This window comes from Carcharodon carcharias, chromosome 12 (genome assembly GCF_017639515.1).
Source record: "Carcharodon carcharias isolate sCarCar2 chromosome 12, sCarCar2.pri, whole genome shotgun sequence".
Lineage (NCBI taxonomy): Eukaryota > Metazoa > Chordata > Chondrichthyes > Lamniformes > Lamnidae > Carcharodon > Carcharodon carcharias.
The window spans coordinates 104,752,133-104,772,126 of NC_054478.1; the positions used below are offsets into that span (position 1 = coordinate 104,752,133).

Genomic DNA, 19,994 nt, shown 5'->3' on the forward strand with positions numbered 1-19,994 from the left:
TAACACTGTACTCTGCAGCAAACAGCAAGAGTCCAGAAGGCTGTGTTTCCTGCCTGGTGCCAGGGTTCGGGACATCTGCTTAGGTCTAGAGAGGAACTTGCATTGGGTGGGGAAGAATACAGTCATTGTAGTCCAGGTAGGTACCAACAACATAGGCAGGACAAGGGAAAAGACTCTGCATAGTGAGTTTGAGAGGCTGGATACCAAGTTAAGGAGCAGAATCTCAAAGGTAATAATCTCTGGATTATTACCTGAGCCACATGGAAATTGGCATTGGGCAAATAAGATTAGAAAGATGAATGTGTGGCTCAAAGACTGGTATGCGAGAAGTAGGTTCATTGGGTACTGACACCAGTTCTGGGGAAAGTGAAGGCTGTACCGTTCAGGTCTACACCTGAACTTTGCTGGGACCAGCGTCCTTGCGAATCGCATAACTAGGGAAGTAGAGAGGGGGGTTTAAACTAAACGGGGGGGGGGGGGGGGGGGGGGAGGGGGGGAGTGTGGAATTAAGCTTGGGCAGGAGTAGCAAATCAAGGCAGGAGAGCAAAACTGTAATATGGTAAATAAGGGTCATAGAATAGCAGGAAGGGACAGAGACTTAAAACCTAAGAATACACCAAAAGTCAAGACTAGAAGTTACAAAAATAACAAAAAGACGAAACTAAAGACTGTGTCTGAATGTGCATAGCACTCTTAAAATGAATGAATTGATAGTACATTGAAGTAAATAAATATTATCTGATAGCCATTACGGAGATGTGGCTGCATGATGACAAGGATTGGATCCTGAATATTGAGGAGTATATGACATTCAAGAAGAATAGGAAGCTAGGTAAAGGTGGAGGGGTAAGCACTGTTAATCCAGGATGGAATTGGTGCAAGAGTTAGAGATGACTTTGGTTCAGGAGATCAGGGTGTAGAATCAGTTTGGGTGGAGATGAGAAACAGTAGGGAAAATAAGTCACTAGAGGTAGTGGTCTATAGGTGCCTGAACAGTAGGATAAAATATATAAGAAATAATATTGGGTGCTTGTGACAAAGGGACGGCAATAATCCTGGGTGATTTCAATCTACATATAAACTAGAAAAATCAGATTGGCAGTAGTAGCCTGGATGATGAGCTCATAGAATGCTTTCAAGATAGTTTCTTAGAGCAGCACGCTCTGAAACCAACCAGAGAACAGGTTATATTAGACTTGGTATTGTGTAATATAACAAGATTAATGAGTGACCTCAGAGTAAAGGCACGCTTACGTAGCAGCGACCACAATATGATTGAATTTTACATCCAGTTTGAAAGCGAGAAGAGTGGATCTAAGACAAGTATTTTAAACTTAAATAAGGGCAATTATGTGGGCATGAAAGCTGAGCTAGCTGAAGTGAACTGGGATACTAGGCTAGGAGATAGATCAATAGAGAAACAGTGGCAGACATTTAAGGGGATATTTCAGAATATTCAAAATAAGTATATTCCTACTATAAAGAAAAATTCTGAGGGGAGGACCCACCATCCATGGTTAATTAAAGAAGGTAAGGTAGGTATCAAACTTAAGGAAAAGGCATATAACTGTGCAAAGATGAGTGGCAGGTCAGATGATTGGTCAGAATATAAAGAACAGAAGGGAATGACTAAAAGGTTAGTCCGGAGAAATAAATTAGAGTATGAGAGGAAGATAGCTAGAAATATAAAAACAGATAGCAAGTGTTTCTACAGGTATTTAAAAAGGAAAAGGGTAAGTAAAGTGAGTTTTTGTCTTTTAGAGAGTGAGAATGAGGAGTTAATAGTAGATAAGAAGGAAATTGTGGATGAAATGAACAAATATTTTGCTTATGTCTTCACTATAGAGGATCCAAAAACATTCCAGTAACAGCTATAAATCAAGAAGTTGGAGGGAGAGGGGAACTTGGTGAAATTACAATCACTAGGGAAGCAGTACTGAGCAAACTGATGGAGCTGCGGGCTGACAAATCTTCGGGCCTTGATGGATTTCAACCTAAGGCCTTAAAAGAGGCGATTAATGAAGTAGTAGATGAATTGGTGTTAATTTTCCAAAATTTGCTAGATTCTGGAAAGGTTCCATCAGCCTGGGAAGTAGCAAATACAACCCCTCTATTCAAGAAGGGAGGGAGGCAAAGAACAGAAAATTATATTAGCTTGACACCTGTCATGGGGAAGGTGTTAGAGTTAATCATTAAGGAGGTTATAACTGGGCACTTAGAGAAACTCAAGGTAATCGGGAAGAGTCAGCATAGTTTTGTGAAAGGGAAATCATGTTTAACCAATTTATTGGAGTTCTTTGAAGGAGTAATCTGTGCTGTGGATAAAGAAGAGCCTGTAGACAAGCTGTACTTGGATTTCCAGAAGGTATTTGATAATGTGCCACCTTAAAGGTTATTGCAGAAAATAAAAACCCATGGTGTAGGGGGTAACATATTAGCATGGATAGAAGATTGGTTGGCTGGCAGGCAGAAAACAGAGTATACATAAATGGGTCTTTGTCTGATTGACAAGATGTGACAAGTGGAGTCCTGCAGGAGTCTGTGCTGGGGCCTAAACTTTTTACAATTTACATTAATGACCTAGATGAGGGGAGCAAAGGCATGGTAGCTAAATTTGCAGATGACACAAAGATAGGTAGAAAAGTATGTTGTGAAGAAGACATAAGGAGGTTGCAAACGGATGTAGATAGGTTGAGTGAGTAGGCAAAAATCTGGCAGATGGAATATAATGTTGGAAAATGTAAGGTTGTTCACTTTGGCAGGAAGAATACAAAAGCAAAGTATTATTTGAACAGAGAACAGCTGCAGAATTCTGAGGCGCAGAGGGATTTAGGTGTTCCACTGGAGTTTAGAAGAGTGAGGGGTGACTTGTTTGAAGTATATAAGATCCAGAATGGTATTGACAAGGTGGACATGGAAAGGATGTTTCCTCTTGTGGGTGAGACCAGAACTAGGGGGCTCTGTTTTAAAATTAGGGATCACCCTATTAGGACAAAGATGAGGAGAATTTTCTTCTGAGGGTTGTATGACTTTGGAACACTTTGCCTCAGAAGGCAATGGAAACGGGATCACTGACTAGTTTTAAGGTAGAGGTAGAAAGATTTCTGTTATGTGCCTTGCATCAAACTTGAGCTAAACCAGAATAGTAAGTTAAGACATTTACTGCTTAGCATACAGCCAAAATTGCCCCTCTGTTCTCTACCTCATTGACAGGCAAGACAGCTCTCGGGTAGTTGGAAGCTCATCTACAACAGATTATAAATCTGATCAATTTGATTGAGACCTCATGGAAACGTAGATTGTATTAGTCGCTCACTATTTAATGTAATACTATTCTTAGTTACTGTTTCTTAAAATTTGTTGTTTAAAACCATTCAGGTTTGAATCTGAGTGGAAGGTTTTGTTGCTGGATTAACAATTCTTTGTTGTGACCCCAACAGAGCTTCCTGAAACTCACGGTCCAGACTAACAAGTGAAGAATGGAAAATTAAGCTAGAAACCAATGACTGCTGGCTCTCATGATCGCCTACTCTAAGATAAATTATCACTTTCAAAAGAGAAGAAAATGTTTAATGCAACAAAGCTTTTTCTTTTATACAAAGAAACAAACCAATAGTCAGACCTTGGTGGACTCCAAAATACTTAAAGCCAAGAAACAAGATGCAGGTTTTGACTTTTGGACAGTCAACCTGTGGTGAGCTCTAGTTGGCCACCCATTCTGGCATAAAGTGGAGCCATGATTTTGAGACTCTGGCCTCATTTAAATGTGTCAGTCAAGCTGCCAGTTGCAAAACAGGTATTATGAAATATCTCACCAATAAGTTTCAAGTGTAAGGGGGGGTGGGGGGGTTCACAATTGTGGAGAGTAGGGGCCCAGACAACAGTGACTCAGATTATTCCTGTGGGCCCTGGAGGAGCACTCTTTCTCTTCTGGGACCCACAAAAGTAATTCAAGGGTTCCTTTTATAAAGCTTCTTTCTTCATCCACAGATCTGATCGCAAGTGGGTACCAGAATTTTATGTGTGTCAGAGAACCTCAATTTCTATATTGACAGGTGTCTGCACTTGAAGTAGGCAGCCTCTCTGGACAACCAACAATAGGCCCCTTTTAAAATGGAATTGGCTGCATTGTCGACATTATTGTGTGGGGCAAGGCTACCAACCCCATTTTAGGCTGTCACCATCCCATTAATGCTGACAAGAGACCTCAAAATTAACTCCAAATAGTTTTTTTAAATTACTAAGCATTAAGTGGAAATGAATGGCTATAAAAGGCTTCAGAATGCTTCTCAACGAAAAGTTGAAAGGATCAATTAATAGATATCATAGGTTACAGTTGCTCAGGTGTTAAGTTCAGAAAGCATTTTAAGAAAGAGAACGTAAATCAATGTGCTGCATCAGTGTCTGTACCCTTTATTTTCATAAAAATATACAGCATCTGAATGCTTTTAATAAAAAAAGTAGTTTACAATTAGGTACTTCTATACATCACTGAAGCATCAGTAGTTCACAAAAGTCTAAGAGCAAGTGTGCTTGAGGTCCAGGCTGGATTTAGATTGATTTGGATTTACTTCTTATACTTTGACAGTCTTGAAGTACATCAAAAAAAGTCTTAAGGTTTATACCCCTTCCTTAACTATAAGACCAAATATGTAAAATTTCCATAGACCACTGCTTTTACCATACATGTTCATTTTTCACTAGATTGTTACACATTCACTGCATAAAACAAAATATAACACTGTCACTGTATCATGATACTGTACTATACTGTAACAAGACATATTGCACATGCTAAAGCATATAAGTAGACAAGATTACCAAATGGAAGATATAGGCTTTTTAAATGGATAGACCACTGCATAAGCTTCCACAAATAATTGTTTTTATGGTTTTAAAATACACAGTCAGATTGTCGAATTTCTAAATGCCCTTTTCCAAATAATAACAATTTATGATCAGCAAAGTCTTTTAAGCAAGACTTCATTTAAAATATTTTATAACACTGCAAAAACAATCCATGATGGTTTAATGAACAAACCACTCTTCATTCAGATGTTTTTGAACCTTTAAAAAGAAAATTTTACATTCATTGTAAATTTAAAATTTAAATTAACATTATTGCTTGGATATTACTATTAGCAAAATTCTGTAAGATACTTGGAAACCATCTGGAAATACTCATGGGCAGAAAGGCACTAACTATTTCATAATGCAACTAAACCAAAATTGTATTTGAACTCAACCCAAGTGAAACCATTTGCTACCAAGATTGCCAATCACAATGTAATGGATCTCAAAGTTCCAGTATTTATTTTGTCAGGCTTTTATCTATGCTTATATTAAAAACTATAAAAAGTTTAAAAGTACATCAATGCCTGCTCAAATTTATGCACTCAAAAGTGTATCAATTTTGTATTCCACTGATTCAAATAAGTCACCTTAAAAACACAAACAATAAATGTATTTATAAAACAGCTACAGTACATAGAAATCACCAGCTGATTCCATTTCAGTGAACAAAATGGAGAAACAGGTCCAAAATTATACTGTAGCCTTAAGCTTTTAATAAAGTTGGTTAACAAAACACTTATCTTCTCTATATACGGCTATCACTTTTGGCATTTTTCCTTCAATTTCAGTGCTTTAATACGATATGGTACTTATTGCGTTAAAGCAATTTCATATCAGAGGTCTCTATTCTGAAATTTATCTGCTTGGACAGCGATATACAGTACTACTGTAACAAGATAATTAAGGTTTCTTTAAGTTTTTCAGTGCTTTTAGTCAAAATCGCGAGGTTGCAGTAATTGCTCAGCCACCACAGAGAGCAATGTAATAGTTCCCATGTGAGGTTTTGTAAATTATTCTGAAGCTTTATCTTGCTGATTTATAATCTAACAATATCTGATCTCACTTATGTGAGACGTATTTTATTTGTTTTTCAAATACTGCATTGCTTACTAAAACACGCCACTTCAATGTAGCTGTGAAAATATATGATGATTTTAAAAAGGCTTTAATTTTAAGAGAACAAAAACAGCAACAGTCTCAATCTGTAGCACATTTGGTCCATTTGGCGTAGCTGGCCAGACACAAAAAGAACTTGTCATTCCACCTGCTGCGTCCCTGTCACAGGTGAGAGAATGGGTCCATTTAACACATAAGCTTTGGCAGATGAAGTAGATTTTATCAGAACTGTTCTTTGTGGCAGTTACTCTCTCTTCATCCTACAGGTGGGTAGATTTCAACAAAATTTCTATGCATTGTTTAAAGGCTGCCAATGAGGCTGTATAAAAAGATATGAAATATTACATGCTAACAGAATACTAGCCTTAAGTCGCTGGTACATTTAAAATAAAAGGGTGCCATCAAGTTTTCTTGGAACCCATGAATACTTGACACTGCAATCTGGAACAGGTCATTCATGGTTTATCAGTAGTTAATGGCTCAGGTATATGGTTAGTCACTAGCAACTCTACAACATAAGTTTTTAGTGAAGTGCAAATGCATGTTTGTGCTGATTTGTCAAAGTTCTAATATCTTATTTGTAGGGCAAGCAATTTGGCATGGAACAGCATGGTATCCCATAAATTTCCACAGTTACTGCACGTAGCAAGATTTGATGCCCAAGTACCACAAATTTGCATAAAATGTCCCAGAGACAGTGAAAATGCCAATTTCTGGCAGATTTGTGCAATAGCAAATCACTTGCCCTACTCAATTGTCCTCTTTATGAATTAAAACTCCAAGGTTCTCCTTTCCTCCTAAATCCTGTAAGAAAAGTGCCTTTAAGTAAGTGCTTTTTTAATATGCAGTGATTGATTGATCAATCTACAATCCTTCAACTGAGCAACAAATCAAGACTTTTCCCATGCATGTTAAACTTTCTAAAATCAGAATGTCTCAGAGTCTGAATCATTTTCGTCATCATCTTCCTGGCCCCTATCCATTTTTTCTGCACTGTTATACAACTGTTTGTTGAAAGAATTAATGTTGCTACCCGTATTAGGGGAATCATAGGATAGAGGTGCGTTCATACTGTCATTTTTTATTAAACTGATGCTGAAGGACGTCATTGTGCTGGGAGGACAGAAAGGCATCATGGTTGCCAAAATGAGTGCCAGACAGTCAGCCACATCTTTGTTAGGAGCACAAGCCAGGGCTGGGGTGTGACCTGGGCACAAAAGCAGACAAGGGAATGGTTAGTATATAAGTCTTATGCAAAAACAAACAGGGAGGTAAGACAGCAAACTCAAATGTTGCATTCAATACGTCTGCTGCTACTGTTTAAGTCATGCCAAAGTTATGAGTGCTTTCAGTTAGACTTTTAGAAGTGTTGTAGTATTAAATTGTTACTTCTGGTGGGGTGTTGAATAAATTAAAGGCAGCAACATTAGTAATAAGTTAATCCATACTCACCATTTTCATCCACAGCAAGAACACTTGCCCCTTTGTTTAGTAAATCATGCACCACTTTTTTAAGCCCATTCCGAGCAGCTATGTGAAGAGGTCTGAAAGTGTACATTTAAAATACAAGTTACCAAGGAGTCAAGGCCAACACTGAGTTACCAATAAGGATCGGCCAAATTTATGTTTCCCCAACTTCATACTTGGGTGGTGCTGATCTGTCACGATTTAAAAATAAAATTATTTAACAGAAGGGTAAATGTAAGTATTACTAACACAAGAGATAAATCTTCACCCCCATGTGTGAGAATGGGTAAACAAGTATATCGAAACAACCTGGGTTCGCAAAGCACATGACGAAATGAGACAGTAATTGTATAAGGGGATGGCAGCTCAGATTTATATCCTTCTGCAATCCTCCAAAAGCTTCATCAAAACTTCTTGCCCTTAATCCTTCTATGTCAGATCAGCATCAAGAATCCTGTGAAGCATTTTGGGATATTTACTATATTGAAGTTATAAGGCTGGATTTTCTCTTTGGGGGTGGGAAACCGAAATCGGGACAGGTTCTAGGTCCTGAACCTACCTCCATGGGTGGAGGATTGGGGGGGCACAGAAAACAGTAATTTATTGGGTTTTCATGGGGCCATCCCCAGTTAATTGGCATGGAGACATATTCTCTGTCCAATTAAGGTAGTGGTGGAGTCTCAAAGCTGAATAGCCAGAGGCCTTTCAGCTTGAAGGGAGCAGCAGGCTGTAATGGAAGGTAAGTAACAAAGACGGTGCTTCAACATGGAGGCACCTCTCTCAAACATTCTTAAAATGTTAATTAAAAAGTGATTCAACAGCCAGGCCACCACCGTTGTAGGAGAATCCCTCTACAGGAAAGCTTCTGGTTGCTCTCGCACTTTGCAAGCAGGGTAGATCTCTAGGTTTGCCTGCAGCAATGGCCCCCTGGGCATCCTTGGGGTGCCCACCTCCAGGCAACTAAACAGGCCCTTGTTAGTGCAGAAAACTGGAGGCCGACAGGAAAATTCCAATCATCCTCCTTTTATTTGGACTTAATTAGTACCAATTGGCTCCCCCCACCTTGTGCAAGGGGTAGCCTTCCTGTCCCAATTCCACCTCCATACAAATGGTCTCGAGGTGGAATGGAGCTGGGGAACTGGCGTGCTGGCTGGCGGGAGTAATTTTTGGCCCTGTCTGCCTCTGATCCTGGCCCCAGTGGTGGTGGGGGGGGTGTACGGTGGGGTAAAATTCTAGCCCTATATAATTGAAATTGTTATTGATTTACCAGCACTGTAGCATCGAGGTTATGTACTAGTAACCCAGACACCTGGTCTAAGAATCCAGAGAACATTAATTCAAATTCCACTATTTGAATTCAGTTTAAAGAAAATAAAGTAAAACAAAGAGAGCTGGTACCAGTAAATGTGGATTATTGTGAAAATTCAATTGGTTCAATAAGGTCCTTTGGAAAAGGAAACCTGGCACCCTTACTCAGCCTAGTTGACATGCAGCTCCAGGCTGCATCAATGTTGTCTAGGAAACCAGTTAAAAATAAAAAAAAATCAATTTGGGAGGACCACTCAGCTCTGGCCTAAGCATTGAGTCAGGGCACAACAATGGCACAACCAACAAAGTCAACATTGCAAAGTTCACCTCTCCAACATTTTTTTTATTTGTTTATGGGATGTAGGCATTGCTGGCTAGGCCAGCATTTATTTACCATCCCTAACTGCCCTGAGAAGATGGTGGTGGTGAGCTGCCTTCTTGAACCACTGCAGGCAGTGTTCTGTAGGTACACCCATTGTGCTGTTTGATAGGTGGTTTCAGGGTTTTGACCCAACAATGAAGAATGAAAGCAATGCAAGTTAGGATGGTGTACGACTCGGAGGGAAACATGCAGATCGTGGTATTCCTGTGCAACAAAAGTCAAATTCAATACCATTCAGGTCAAAGCAGTCCACTTGATCAGCACTTCATCCACTAGCCTAAGTATCAATCCCCTTCACCACCAGCTTACTGTAATTGCATTGAATACCATCTCCAGGGTTTAACACAGCAACTTATCAAGGTTTCTCCAGCAACAGCTCAAAAACCTGCAACCCCCACTCCTTAGAAGGACAAGGGCAGCAGTTGCACAGTAGCATCATCTCAACCCATGTTCCCTCTCCAAGTCACCCACCATCCTGATTTGAACATTTCTCACTGTTCTTTCTTCATTATTCAGTCAATGTTCTGGAACTCCCCACCTAACAGCATTGTGGCACATCTTCACCACACAGAATGCAGCAGTTCAAGGAGGTGGCCCTATATCACTTTCTCAGAGAAACTAGTGATGGACAATAAGTGCTGGCCTAGTCATCAATGCTATATCCTGAGAACCAATTTTTAAAAACTGCAACATTCAGACGTCACAACTGCATAATTTTAAAAACTTTTCTACCCCATCCTCAACGTCCATATTCGCAATGGGCCTGATGAAAACTAAACAAAAACTACAAAGTTTTGGAAGTAAAGAGTTTGTTTATACACAACAACTTGTGTATATATTATATACATATATATATATATATATATATATGCACATCTATATATAAAAATAATAGATATTATATATATATATATTTATATATATTACACCTTTAATGTAGGAAAACATCCCAAGCTTGGCTAAAGACTTAGATTTTAACCAGTATCTTAAAAGGAGAAAGAGAGGTAGAGAGATTGAGAACTTTAGGGAGGGAGTTCCAGAGTTTAGGGGCCAGCCAGCTGAAAGTCGCAAATGGTGGAGCAATTAAAATTGGGGATGAGCAAGTGGCCAGAATTGGAGGAGCGCAGAGATCTCGGAGGATTGTAGGACTGGAGGAGGTTATAGGAATAGAAGGGACAAGGCCATGAAGGAACTGGAAAACAAGAATAATTATTTTAATATCAAGGTGTTGCTGGACCAGGAGCCAACATAGGCCATGTGCACAGCAATGTTGAGTGAACAGGACTTAGTCCAAGTTAGAATACAGGCAGCAGAGCATTGGAATATTCAAATTTAGAGGTAATGAAGGCATGGATAAGGGTTTCAGCAGCAATTGAGACAAGGGCAGAGTTCAGCTTGGGTGGTCTTGGTCATTGATTGGCTATGTGGTCAGAAGCTCAACTTGGAGTAAAATGCAACATAAAGCAGATACAAGGTACTGTGCAAACCTTATAATTAAGTCAAACTAAGTCTATAGATCGTTGCTTACAAGTGTTACCGCTGCCCAACTTCCCATGTGCATTTAGGTTTGTTTGCATTCTGAAAAAAATCACCATCTTCTCCCCAAAATAGCTTTCCCTCTCCAAAACAGCCACGATCATTTTGAAATTCTTTTTCTTTACAAATTTACTGAGAAATAATTATTACTTACGTTTGCAGTGCATTGTTTGTTGCATTAATAAGGCTTGCACCATCCATCTTCTCAAGGATGAACAAGGCACATTTTTCATGACCCTGCCAGAAATTAGCATAATTCATAATATTAAACAGTGTGCATACTCTGTGTGCATGTTTGCATTGAAGCTTTATTTATTTAATGAAGTTTTCTTGATCATATGCTGGATTTGAATCATGATGGCTTCATTTCTTAAAAGATAAAAGCAAAAAGCATGAGTCATGTGGACTCGAAACGTTAACTGTGCTCCTCTCCACAGATGCTGCCAGACCTGCTGAGTTTTTCCAGGTATTTTTGTTTTTATTTTGGCTTCATTTCTTGCTCATCCTGGTATATCCCAGACAAATTTCTACTTCCTGCAGTTCAATTCTCACTCAGTTTCAACTTCAATTGAATCAAAAGCTTTGAAATTCCACTAACTCTCCAAAACGAAATCTGAATTATTGCAGCCCTACTCAGATTTTACTTCCTATGTGTATGGCATTGAATATTTTATAATTTTCTTCCCAAAAGCTGCAGCATCTAGCACCAGAAAGTTCCATAATCAATTGCTGTATGTGGTGAATCAGCTGATTTTTGACAGAACAGCATTTGGAGACATTGCATCAGCACTCCTGGTCTCAGCAAATAAAGTCAGATAGGTTTCTACTTCTAATTGCTAGCCAGTGCCCCTTTGAAAAAAGCATATGTTTGGGAATTAGAAAGAAAAAGATGTGCGGCTGGCAAGGCCAACGTTTATTGCCCATCCCTAACTGCCCTTGAGAAGGTGGTGGTGAATTTCTACGGTTCCTGTGATGTAAGTACTCCAATTGTGTTATTAAGTAGGGAGTTGCAAGGTTTTGATCCGGCAGTGATGAGGGAATATATTTTCATGGCAGAATGGTGAATAACTTGGTGGGGAACTTGCAGGCAGTGGTATTCCATGATTAAGCCGTAGTTAAATTAGCTCCCAGCACTCTCTGTTCAAATTCGCACATGAATAATGGGCATTTGGGTGAGAAACTGTAAGGTACAATCACCCCTAAATTCATATTACAGTGTCAATTAACATATTTGGAAAAAGAAATATTCAAGAAGAAGAATATTGCAGGGTTGAGCGAAGCTATGATATTCCATTGCAAAATAAAGTTGTACTGCTGGGTAATTTTGCAATATACTAAGAATCACTTTCTTTTGTGCTATTCTGTTCAGTTTAAAGACATTTTGGTTAATTGTAGCTGTGCAAAGTTTGCCTAGAACATGTTTCATTGAATTTCCATTTACAAACATTTATAATTCTTCATAAACACTAAATTGGGATTCTTCACAATGCAAAACGATCCACTGCTCCTGGTACTGTCAGATACACTCACTGGGGTAATGAGGTTTGAGCTCTGATAAAATAAGTTAATTTCAGAGTAACACAGCAGGTTGGTCTCACTGATTCTGACAGTTGATAATCATGTGAACTCAGGTGGTAGGATGAATCTGTACACCCAAGGTGGAAATTTGGTTACATTCTTTCTGCATTTAAAATTATTTAATCACATTCCTCTTTTGGATTGCATTCTATTGCTGTCTTCCATAACTTTTGCACACTTTACTCTTCAAAAGTTAAAGCCTAGAAATTATTTTGTGCAGTTTTTTTCTATTTATTCATTCCTGGGATGTGTGGCTGGCAAGGCCAAGGTTTATTGCCCATCCCTAACTGCCCTTGAGAAGGTGGTGGTGAATTTCCACAGTTCCTGTGATGTAAGTACTCCCATTGTGTTATTAAGTAGGGAGTTGCAAGGTTTTGATCCAGCAGTGATGACGAAATATATTTTCATGGCAGGATAGTGAGTAACTTGGAGGGGAACTTGCAGGCAGTGGTATTCCCATGAGTCTGCTGCCCTGTCCTTTTAAGTGGTAGAACTGGTGGATCTGAGGGGTGCTGTTAAAGAAGTCTTGATGAGCATTAATACATGAACCCCCGAACATATTCATATGACATGGCTTTGTCAGCTGCTTCAAAAGAAACAGATTAAATCTATTAAAATAGCTGGCAAAGTGATGAAAGCCAAATGCATTGAGCATTTGTACATTATGCAAAGTAATTTTAAACTCAAATTTGACCATTATACTTACATCATAATAACCTTGCTTTTGTATGTAGTGTATGGAACTGGCATAGGAGGATTAGATCAACATTTCATTCCCACAAGGTTATCAAGACAAGAATAAGCAAAACTTTAACTGTGAGTAATTTCTAATTTTACATCTCAAACCTGAGGCTCCAACAGAAATAAGAAATTCATATTTAAATAGTTTGCTAAAAATATACTTAAAAAGTATTTAGTTAGCCAATTAATTCAGAAACATAATTTTATTTGGGATATCCAAATACTGTCAGTTCCAATAATGTAGGAATGTTTCCATTCCACCCATGGCCCAGTAAAGTCTCTACAATGACTTGAAGTAAATCTGAAAAGAGCATCGCATCAGAAATATCATTTTTAAAATAATAATTCATTCAGATAAATGTAATTTAACTCGGCTTAAAAGATATCAATGGAGAACTGAAAAAAGTGACAACTCAGTGTAATAGAGACAAGTAACACCAGTAGAGGTTAAAAGGGGTTCTCTTGCTTCAAATGTAAATATAAATTTTCTTCCCTGTGTGCTCAGCTGAGTAACAACTTCAAGACTTTCGCTCATGTTTTAGAAATCAAGAAGTTGAGAAAAACGCAAATCAATAGAGAAACCAGATATTAAAATGACAATAGTTAATTAAATGGTCAGAAAGCAAGGATAGTGAAAAATTCCTCAAGGACATGGTTAGGATAGCATCTTCTGTACTTGCGAAATAACTGCCAGTATTCTCTCATACCATGAACAAAAAGTGCGATCAGATGCCACATAGTAGGCTTGTCATCAAAGTTGAAACCCATGAAATAAAGGAGATAGTGGCAGCATGGATACCAAGTTGGCTGAGTGACAGGAAACATTAGTGTTAAGCCGTTTTTTGCGCTGGAGGAATATATACAGTGGAGTTGTACCAGGACCACTATTTTTCTTGATATATATTAGTAGCTCTGACTTGGATGTACAGGCACAATTACAAAATTTGCAGATGACACAAATCTTGGAAGTATTGTGAACTGTGAGAAGAATAGTGATAGACTTCTAGGGGACATAAGGTGGTAGAATTGGAGGGTGGGGTGGGGGGGGAACCATGTGGCAGATGAAATTCAATGCAGAGAACTGTGAAATTATATGTTTTGGTAGGAAGAATGAGGTGAGACAATATAAGATATAGGGTACAAGTCTAAAACAGGTGCAGGAACAGAGAGACTTGAGGGTATTTGGGCTCAAAGGTTGAATGTGGTGGGCAGGTTGAGAAAGTGGTTAGTGGTTAAAAAGTCAAATGGGATCCTGTGGTTTGTAAATAGCGGCACAGTGTACAGAAGCATGGGAGTTCAATGAATCTTTATAAAACCCTGGTTCAGCCTCCACTGTCCAAAATAAGCACCACACTTCAGAAAGGATGTGAAGGCTTTGGAGGGAAAAGACTTATGAAAATGATTCCAGGTGCGAGGGATAGATTGGAGAAGCTGGCCTTGTTCTCCTCAGACAATAAAAGGTCGAGAGAAGATATGATTTTGAATCAAGAAGTTATTAGACAGAGTAGATGTTCTCATTAGCGGAAGGGTTGAGAGCCAGAGGTCACCAATTTAAGGTGATCAGCATAAGAATCAATGGTGACATGAGGAAAATCTTTTACCAGCAAGTGGTTTGGATCTGGAATATGCTACCTGGATGTTTGGTAGAGCCAGATTCAATCATGGCTTTCAAAAGGGAATTGGATAAGCATGGTGAAGAGGGAGAGTTTGCAGGGCTGTGGGGAAAGGATGGGGTGTGGGGCTAGCTAAATTGCTCTTGCAGAGAGCTTGTATGGATATGATGGACTAAGTTGCTTTCTTCTTTGTTGTAACCATTCCATGATTCTACCAATTTTTATAGGAGACTTACGCAAATTTGGAAACAATACATTCATACACACCACAAAAACAAAAATATCTCCCATACATCAGGAAGTACCCTGGTGTCAGTACTGTATTCTCCATCTCTCAGAAATGGAGCTGTCATCTGAGGTTGCTGCACTCTCAAGAGCCATTTTAGGAGAAAAAAGGTTACAGGGCAGGCCATTTACACACAAATGACTCCACTGATTTTAATACCAGCCACTGTTTTGGACTCATCTAGAGATTTCTAAAGTATCACAACATACAGAGCCAGCAATGATTTTTTTCCATAAAGGAATGCCACCACCTGCAAGTTCCCCTTCAAACCACTCACCATCCTGACTTGGAACTATATCGTCATTCCTTCACTTTTGCTGGGTCAAAATCCTGGAAAGTCCTCCCTAACAGCACTATGGGTGTACCTACACCACATGGACTGCAGCAGTTCAAGGAGGCCGCACATCAGCACCTTCTCAAGGGCAATTAGGGATGGTCAATAAATGCTGGCCTAGCCAGTGGTGCCCACATCCCATGAACGAATAAAAAGTAATATAGTCAGGATAATGTGTGACATGGAGGGGAATTTGCTAGTGGTGGTGTTCCCATGCATCTGCTGCCATTGTCCTTCTAGGTGGTATATGCTATGGGTTTGGAAGGTGCCGAAGAAGCCTTGGTGAGTTGCTGTGGTGCACTAGTAGATGGTACACATTGCTGCCATTGTGCTTCGGTGGTTGAGAGAGTGAATGTTTAAGGTGGAGCATGGTGTGCCAATCTAGTGGACTGCTTTGTATTGGATGGTATCAAGATTGAGTGCTGTTGGAGCTGCACTCATCCAGACAACTGAAGAGTATTGCATCACACTTGTGCCTCGGAGATAATGAAAAGGCTTCAAGATAGGAGGTGAGTTACTTCCTGCAGAAGTCCCAGCCTCTATCCTGCTCTTGTAGTCACAGTATTTGTACAGCTGGTCCAATTCAGTTTCTGGTCAATGATAACCCTCAGGATGTGATGTTGGGAATTCAGTGATAGTAATGCTGTTGAACTTCAAGGGAAAATGATTAGATTCTCATTTGATGGAGAGGGTCATCACCTGACACTTGTGTGCCATGAATGTTACTTGCCACTTACCAGCCCAAGCCTGAATTTTGTCCAGCTTTTGCTGCATATAGGCACAGACTGCTTAATTATCTGAAGAGTTGCATATGATACTGAACACCGTCCGATCACTAGTGAACATCCCCACTTCTGACATCGATAAAGCAGCTGCCAGGCGTAGGACTCCTGCAGCAAAGTTCTGGGCTGAGCTGATTGGCCTCCATTAACCACAAAAGTCTTCCTTTGCACTGGGTATGACTTCAACCAGTAGATCTCAATTTTACTAGGGTTCCTTGATACCACACTTGGTCAAACACTGCCTTGATGTCAAGGACAGTCACCCTCACCTCACCTGTAGAATTCTGCTTTTTTGTCCACATTTGGACCAAGGCTGTAATGCGGTCTGAAGCCAAGTGACCCTGGCGCAACCAAAAACGAGCACTGGCAATTAAGTTATTGTGGAGTCAGTGCCACTTGATAGGACTGTCCGCAACACCTTCCACCCCTTTGCTGACAATTGAGAATAGACTGATGGGGTAGTAATTGGCTAGATTAAGTTTGTCCTCCTTTTTGTGGATAGGACACATCTAGGTAATTTTGTCAGGATAGATGCCAGTGTATTGGAACATCTTGGCTAGGGGCAAGGTTGATCCTGGACCACAAGGCTTCAGCACTACAGCTGGCATGTCATCAGAGCTCGCATCCTTTCCTGTATCCAGTGCATTCAGCTGCTTTATGATACCATGTGGAGTGAATCGAACTGTAATACTGAGCACCTCAAGGTAGATCGAGATCGATCATTCATTCAGCACTCCTTTCTGAAGATAGTTGCAAATGCTTCAGTCTGGTCTTTTACACAGATTATCTGGGCTCCATCATTGAGGATGGAAATGTTTGTGGAGCCTCCTCCTCTAGTTAGTTGTTAAATTGTCCACCAACATTCACACTAGGATGTGTCAAAACTACGGAGCTATAATCTGATCTGTTGGCTGTGGAATCGCTTAGCTCTGTCCAAAGCATGCTTCTTTTGCCGTTCAGCATGCATATTGTCCTCTGTTATAGCTTCACCAGGTGAACACCTCATTTTAGGTCTGTCTAATGGCACACCTGGCATGCCCTCCTACACTCATCATTGAACCATGGTTGTTCCCCTGGCTTGATGGTAAGGATAGAGTGAAAAATGTGCGAATCCATGACGCTTCTGATTTTGGTTGAATACAATTCTGTTGCTGCTTATGCCCACAGTGCCTCATGGATAGCCCACTTTGAATTGCTAGATCTGTTCAGAATCTATCCATTTCATATGGTGGCAGTACCACACAATAAAACAGAGCATGTCCTCAGTGTGAATATGGAACATCGTCTCTACAAAGACTGTACAGTTGTCATTCCTAATAATACTGTTGCAGAGGGATGCATCTGTGACAGATAGATTGGTGAGGATTGTGGCTTTTTTTCTCGTTGGTTGTCTCACTACCTGCCATAGGTAATCCATGCAGGCCGTGCCAACAATATTAACCTCATCAACCTCCTTATACAAACATATAAATTAGGAGCAGGAGTAGGCCATTTGGCCTCTCAGGCCCGCTTCACCCGTCAATAAGATCATGGCTGATCTGATTGTAACCTCAACTCCACATTCCCACCTACTTCTGAGAAACTTTCACCCTGTTGCTTAACAAAAATCTATCTAGCTCTGCCTTAAAAACATTCAAAGACTCTGCTTCCACGACCTTTTGAGGAAGAGCATTCCAAAGACTCACGACCCTCAGAAAAAAATTCTGTCTTAAATGGGTGACCCCTTATTATTAAACAGTGACCCCAAGTTCTATTCTCCCACAAGAGGAAATATGCTTCCTACATTCATCCTATCAATACCCCTCGGCTTTACATGTTTCAATCAAGTCGCCTCTTATTCTTCTAAGCTCCAGCAGATACAAGCCTAGTCAGCCCAACATTCCCTCATAAGACAACCTGCCTATTTTGGGTATTACTCTTATAACTCTTCTCTGAACTGCTTCCAACTCATTTACATCCTTCCCTAAATAAGGAGATGAAACCTGTACACAGTGCTCCAGATGTGGTCTTACCAATGCCCTATATAAGCATAACCGCCCTACTTCAGTATTCAATTCCCCTTGCAATAAATGATAACATTCTATTAGCTTTCCTAATTGCTTGCTGTACCTGAATATTAACCTTTTGTGATTCATGCACTAGGACACTCAGATCTCTCTGTCTTTCAGAGCTCTTCAATCTCTCACCATTTAGATAATATGCTTCCTTTTTATTCTTCCTGCCAAAATGGACAATTTTACATCTGCCCACTTACTTAATCTATTTATATCCCTTTGTAGCCTCCTTAAGTCCTCTTTATGATTTACTTTCCTACCTATCTTTGAGTCATCAGCAAATTTAGCAACCTAACCTTAGATCACTTCATCCAAATCATTTATATAAAATGTAAAAAGTTGAGGCACCAGCACTGATCCCTAAGGCGCACCACTCGTTACATCCTGCCAAACAGAAAATGCCCTATTTATGCCTACTCTCTGCTTCCTGTTAGTGAGTCAATCATCTATCCATGCCAATAAGTTACCCCTTACACTATGAGCTTTTATTTCCTGCAATAACCTTTGATGTGGCACCATCAAATGCCTTCCAGAAATCTAAGTACAGTACATCCATTAGTTCCACTTTATCCACAGCATGTTATTTCTTCAAAGAACTCCAGTAAATTGGTTAAACACGATTTCCCCCTCACAAAACCATTTGACAACTGCCTGATTACCTTGAATTTTTCTAAGGTCCCTGCTATTACATATTTAAAGATAGCTTCTAACATTTTCCCTACGACAGATGTTAAGCTAACTGGCTTATAGTTTTCTGCTTTCTGTCTCCCTCCCTTTTTGAATAAAGGAGTTACATTCACTACTTTCCAATCTAATAGAACATTCCCTGAATCTCAGGAATTTTGGGAAATTAAAACCAACGCATCAACAATCTCACTAGCCACTTCTTTTAAGACCCTAGGATGATGTCCATCAGGGACTGATCATCCCGCAGCTCCAACAATTTTCTCAGCACCGCTTCCCTGTTGATTGTAATTTTGAGTTCCGTGCTCCCTTCCATTTCCTGATTTACAACTGTTTCTGGGGTATTTCTTGTATTCTCTACGGTGTAAACCGATACAAAATACCTGTTCAATTCATCTCTCATCTCATTGTTTTCCATTATTAATTCCCCAGATTCACTTTCTATAGGAAAAATGCTCACTTTGTTCATGCTTTTTTAAAAGAAATCTGTAAAAGCTCTTACTGTTTTTATATTTCTAGCTGGATTTCTCTCGTACTCTAATTGTTTCCCTCTTTATTAATCTTTTAGTCATTCTTTGCTGTTTATATTCTGTTCAACCTTCTGACCTGCCACTATCCTTGCGCAATTATGCTTTTTCTTTACATTTAACTTTTTTAGTTAACCATGGATGGTGGGGCCACCCCTTGGAATTTTCCTTTCTTGCTGCAATGTACTATTCTGAAATATCACTTTAAAAAATTTTTTTAATTCATTCGTGGGATCTGGGCATTGCTGGCTAAACCAACATTTATTAGCCATCCCTAGTTGCCCCCGAGAAGATGATGTTGAGCTGCCTTCTTGAACCGCTGCAGTCCATGTGGTGTAGGTACACCCACAGTGCTGTAAGGGAGGGAGTTCCAGGATTTTGACCCAGCGACAGTGAAGGAACAGCGATATATTTCCAAATCAGCATGGTGAGTGGCTTGGAGGGGAACTTCCAGGTGCTGGTGTCCCCGTGACTCTGCTGCCCTTGTCCTTCTAGATGGTAGTGGACATGGGTTTGGAAGGTGCTGTCTCAGGAGGCTTGGTGAGTTCCTGCAGTGCATCTGTCACTGCATCATTATTGGCTTAATCCTTAACCAAATCTGCCAGTTCATTTAGCTAGTTTTCATGCCCTCATAATTGCCCCTATTTAAATTTAAAAACATAGTCGTGGACCCACTCTTCTCTTCCTCAAACAGAATGCAAAATTCAACCATATTGTGATTGCTGCTACCAA

The 19,994-nt window shown here is 39.8% G+C and overlaps 1 protein-coding gene across 7 annotated transcripts in view; it reads right to left on the bottom strand.

Moving 5' to 3' along the window:
- Positions 1-4,392: 4,392 nt before the first annotated feature.
- Positions 4,393-19,994, bottom strand: part of LOC121284983 (serine/threonine-protein phosphatase 6 regulatory ankyrin repeat subunit B-like) — a 194,991-nt gene continuing 179,389 nt past the window's right edge. For 4 of the 7 annotated variants that reach the window (XM_041201025.1, XM_041201024.1, XM_041201023.1 and 1 more), the window contains 3 exons: positions 10,818-10,900; positions 7,423-7,514; positions 4,393-7,177 (listed from right to left, as the gene is read on the bottom strand). In XM_041201025.1, coding sequence (XP_041056959.1) covers positions 6,897-7,177; positions 7,423-7,514; positions 10,818-10,900 — 456 coding nt within the window. In that variant the 3' untranslated portion in view covers positions 4,393-6,896. The remainder of the gene's footprint in view (positions 7,178-7,422; positions 7,515-10,817; positions 10,901-19,994) is intronic. The other 3 variants (XM_041201027.1, XM_041201028.1, XM_041201026.1) reach the window with 3 other exon arrangements.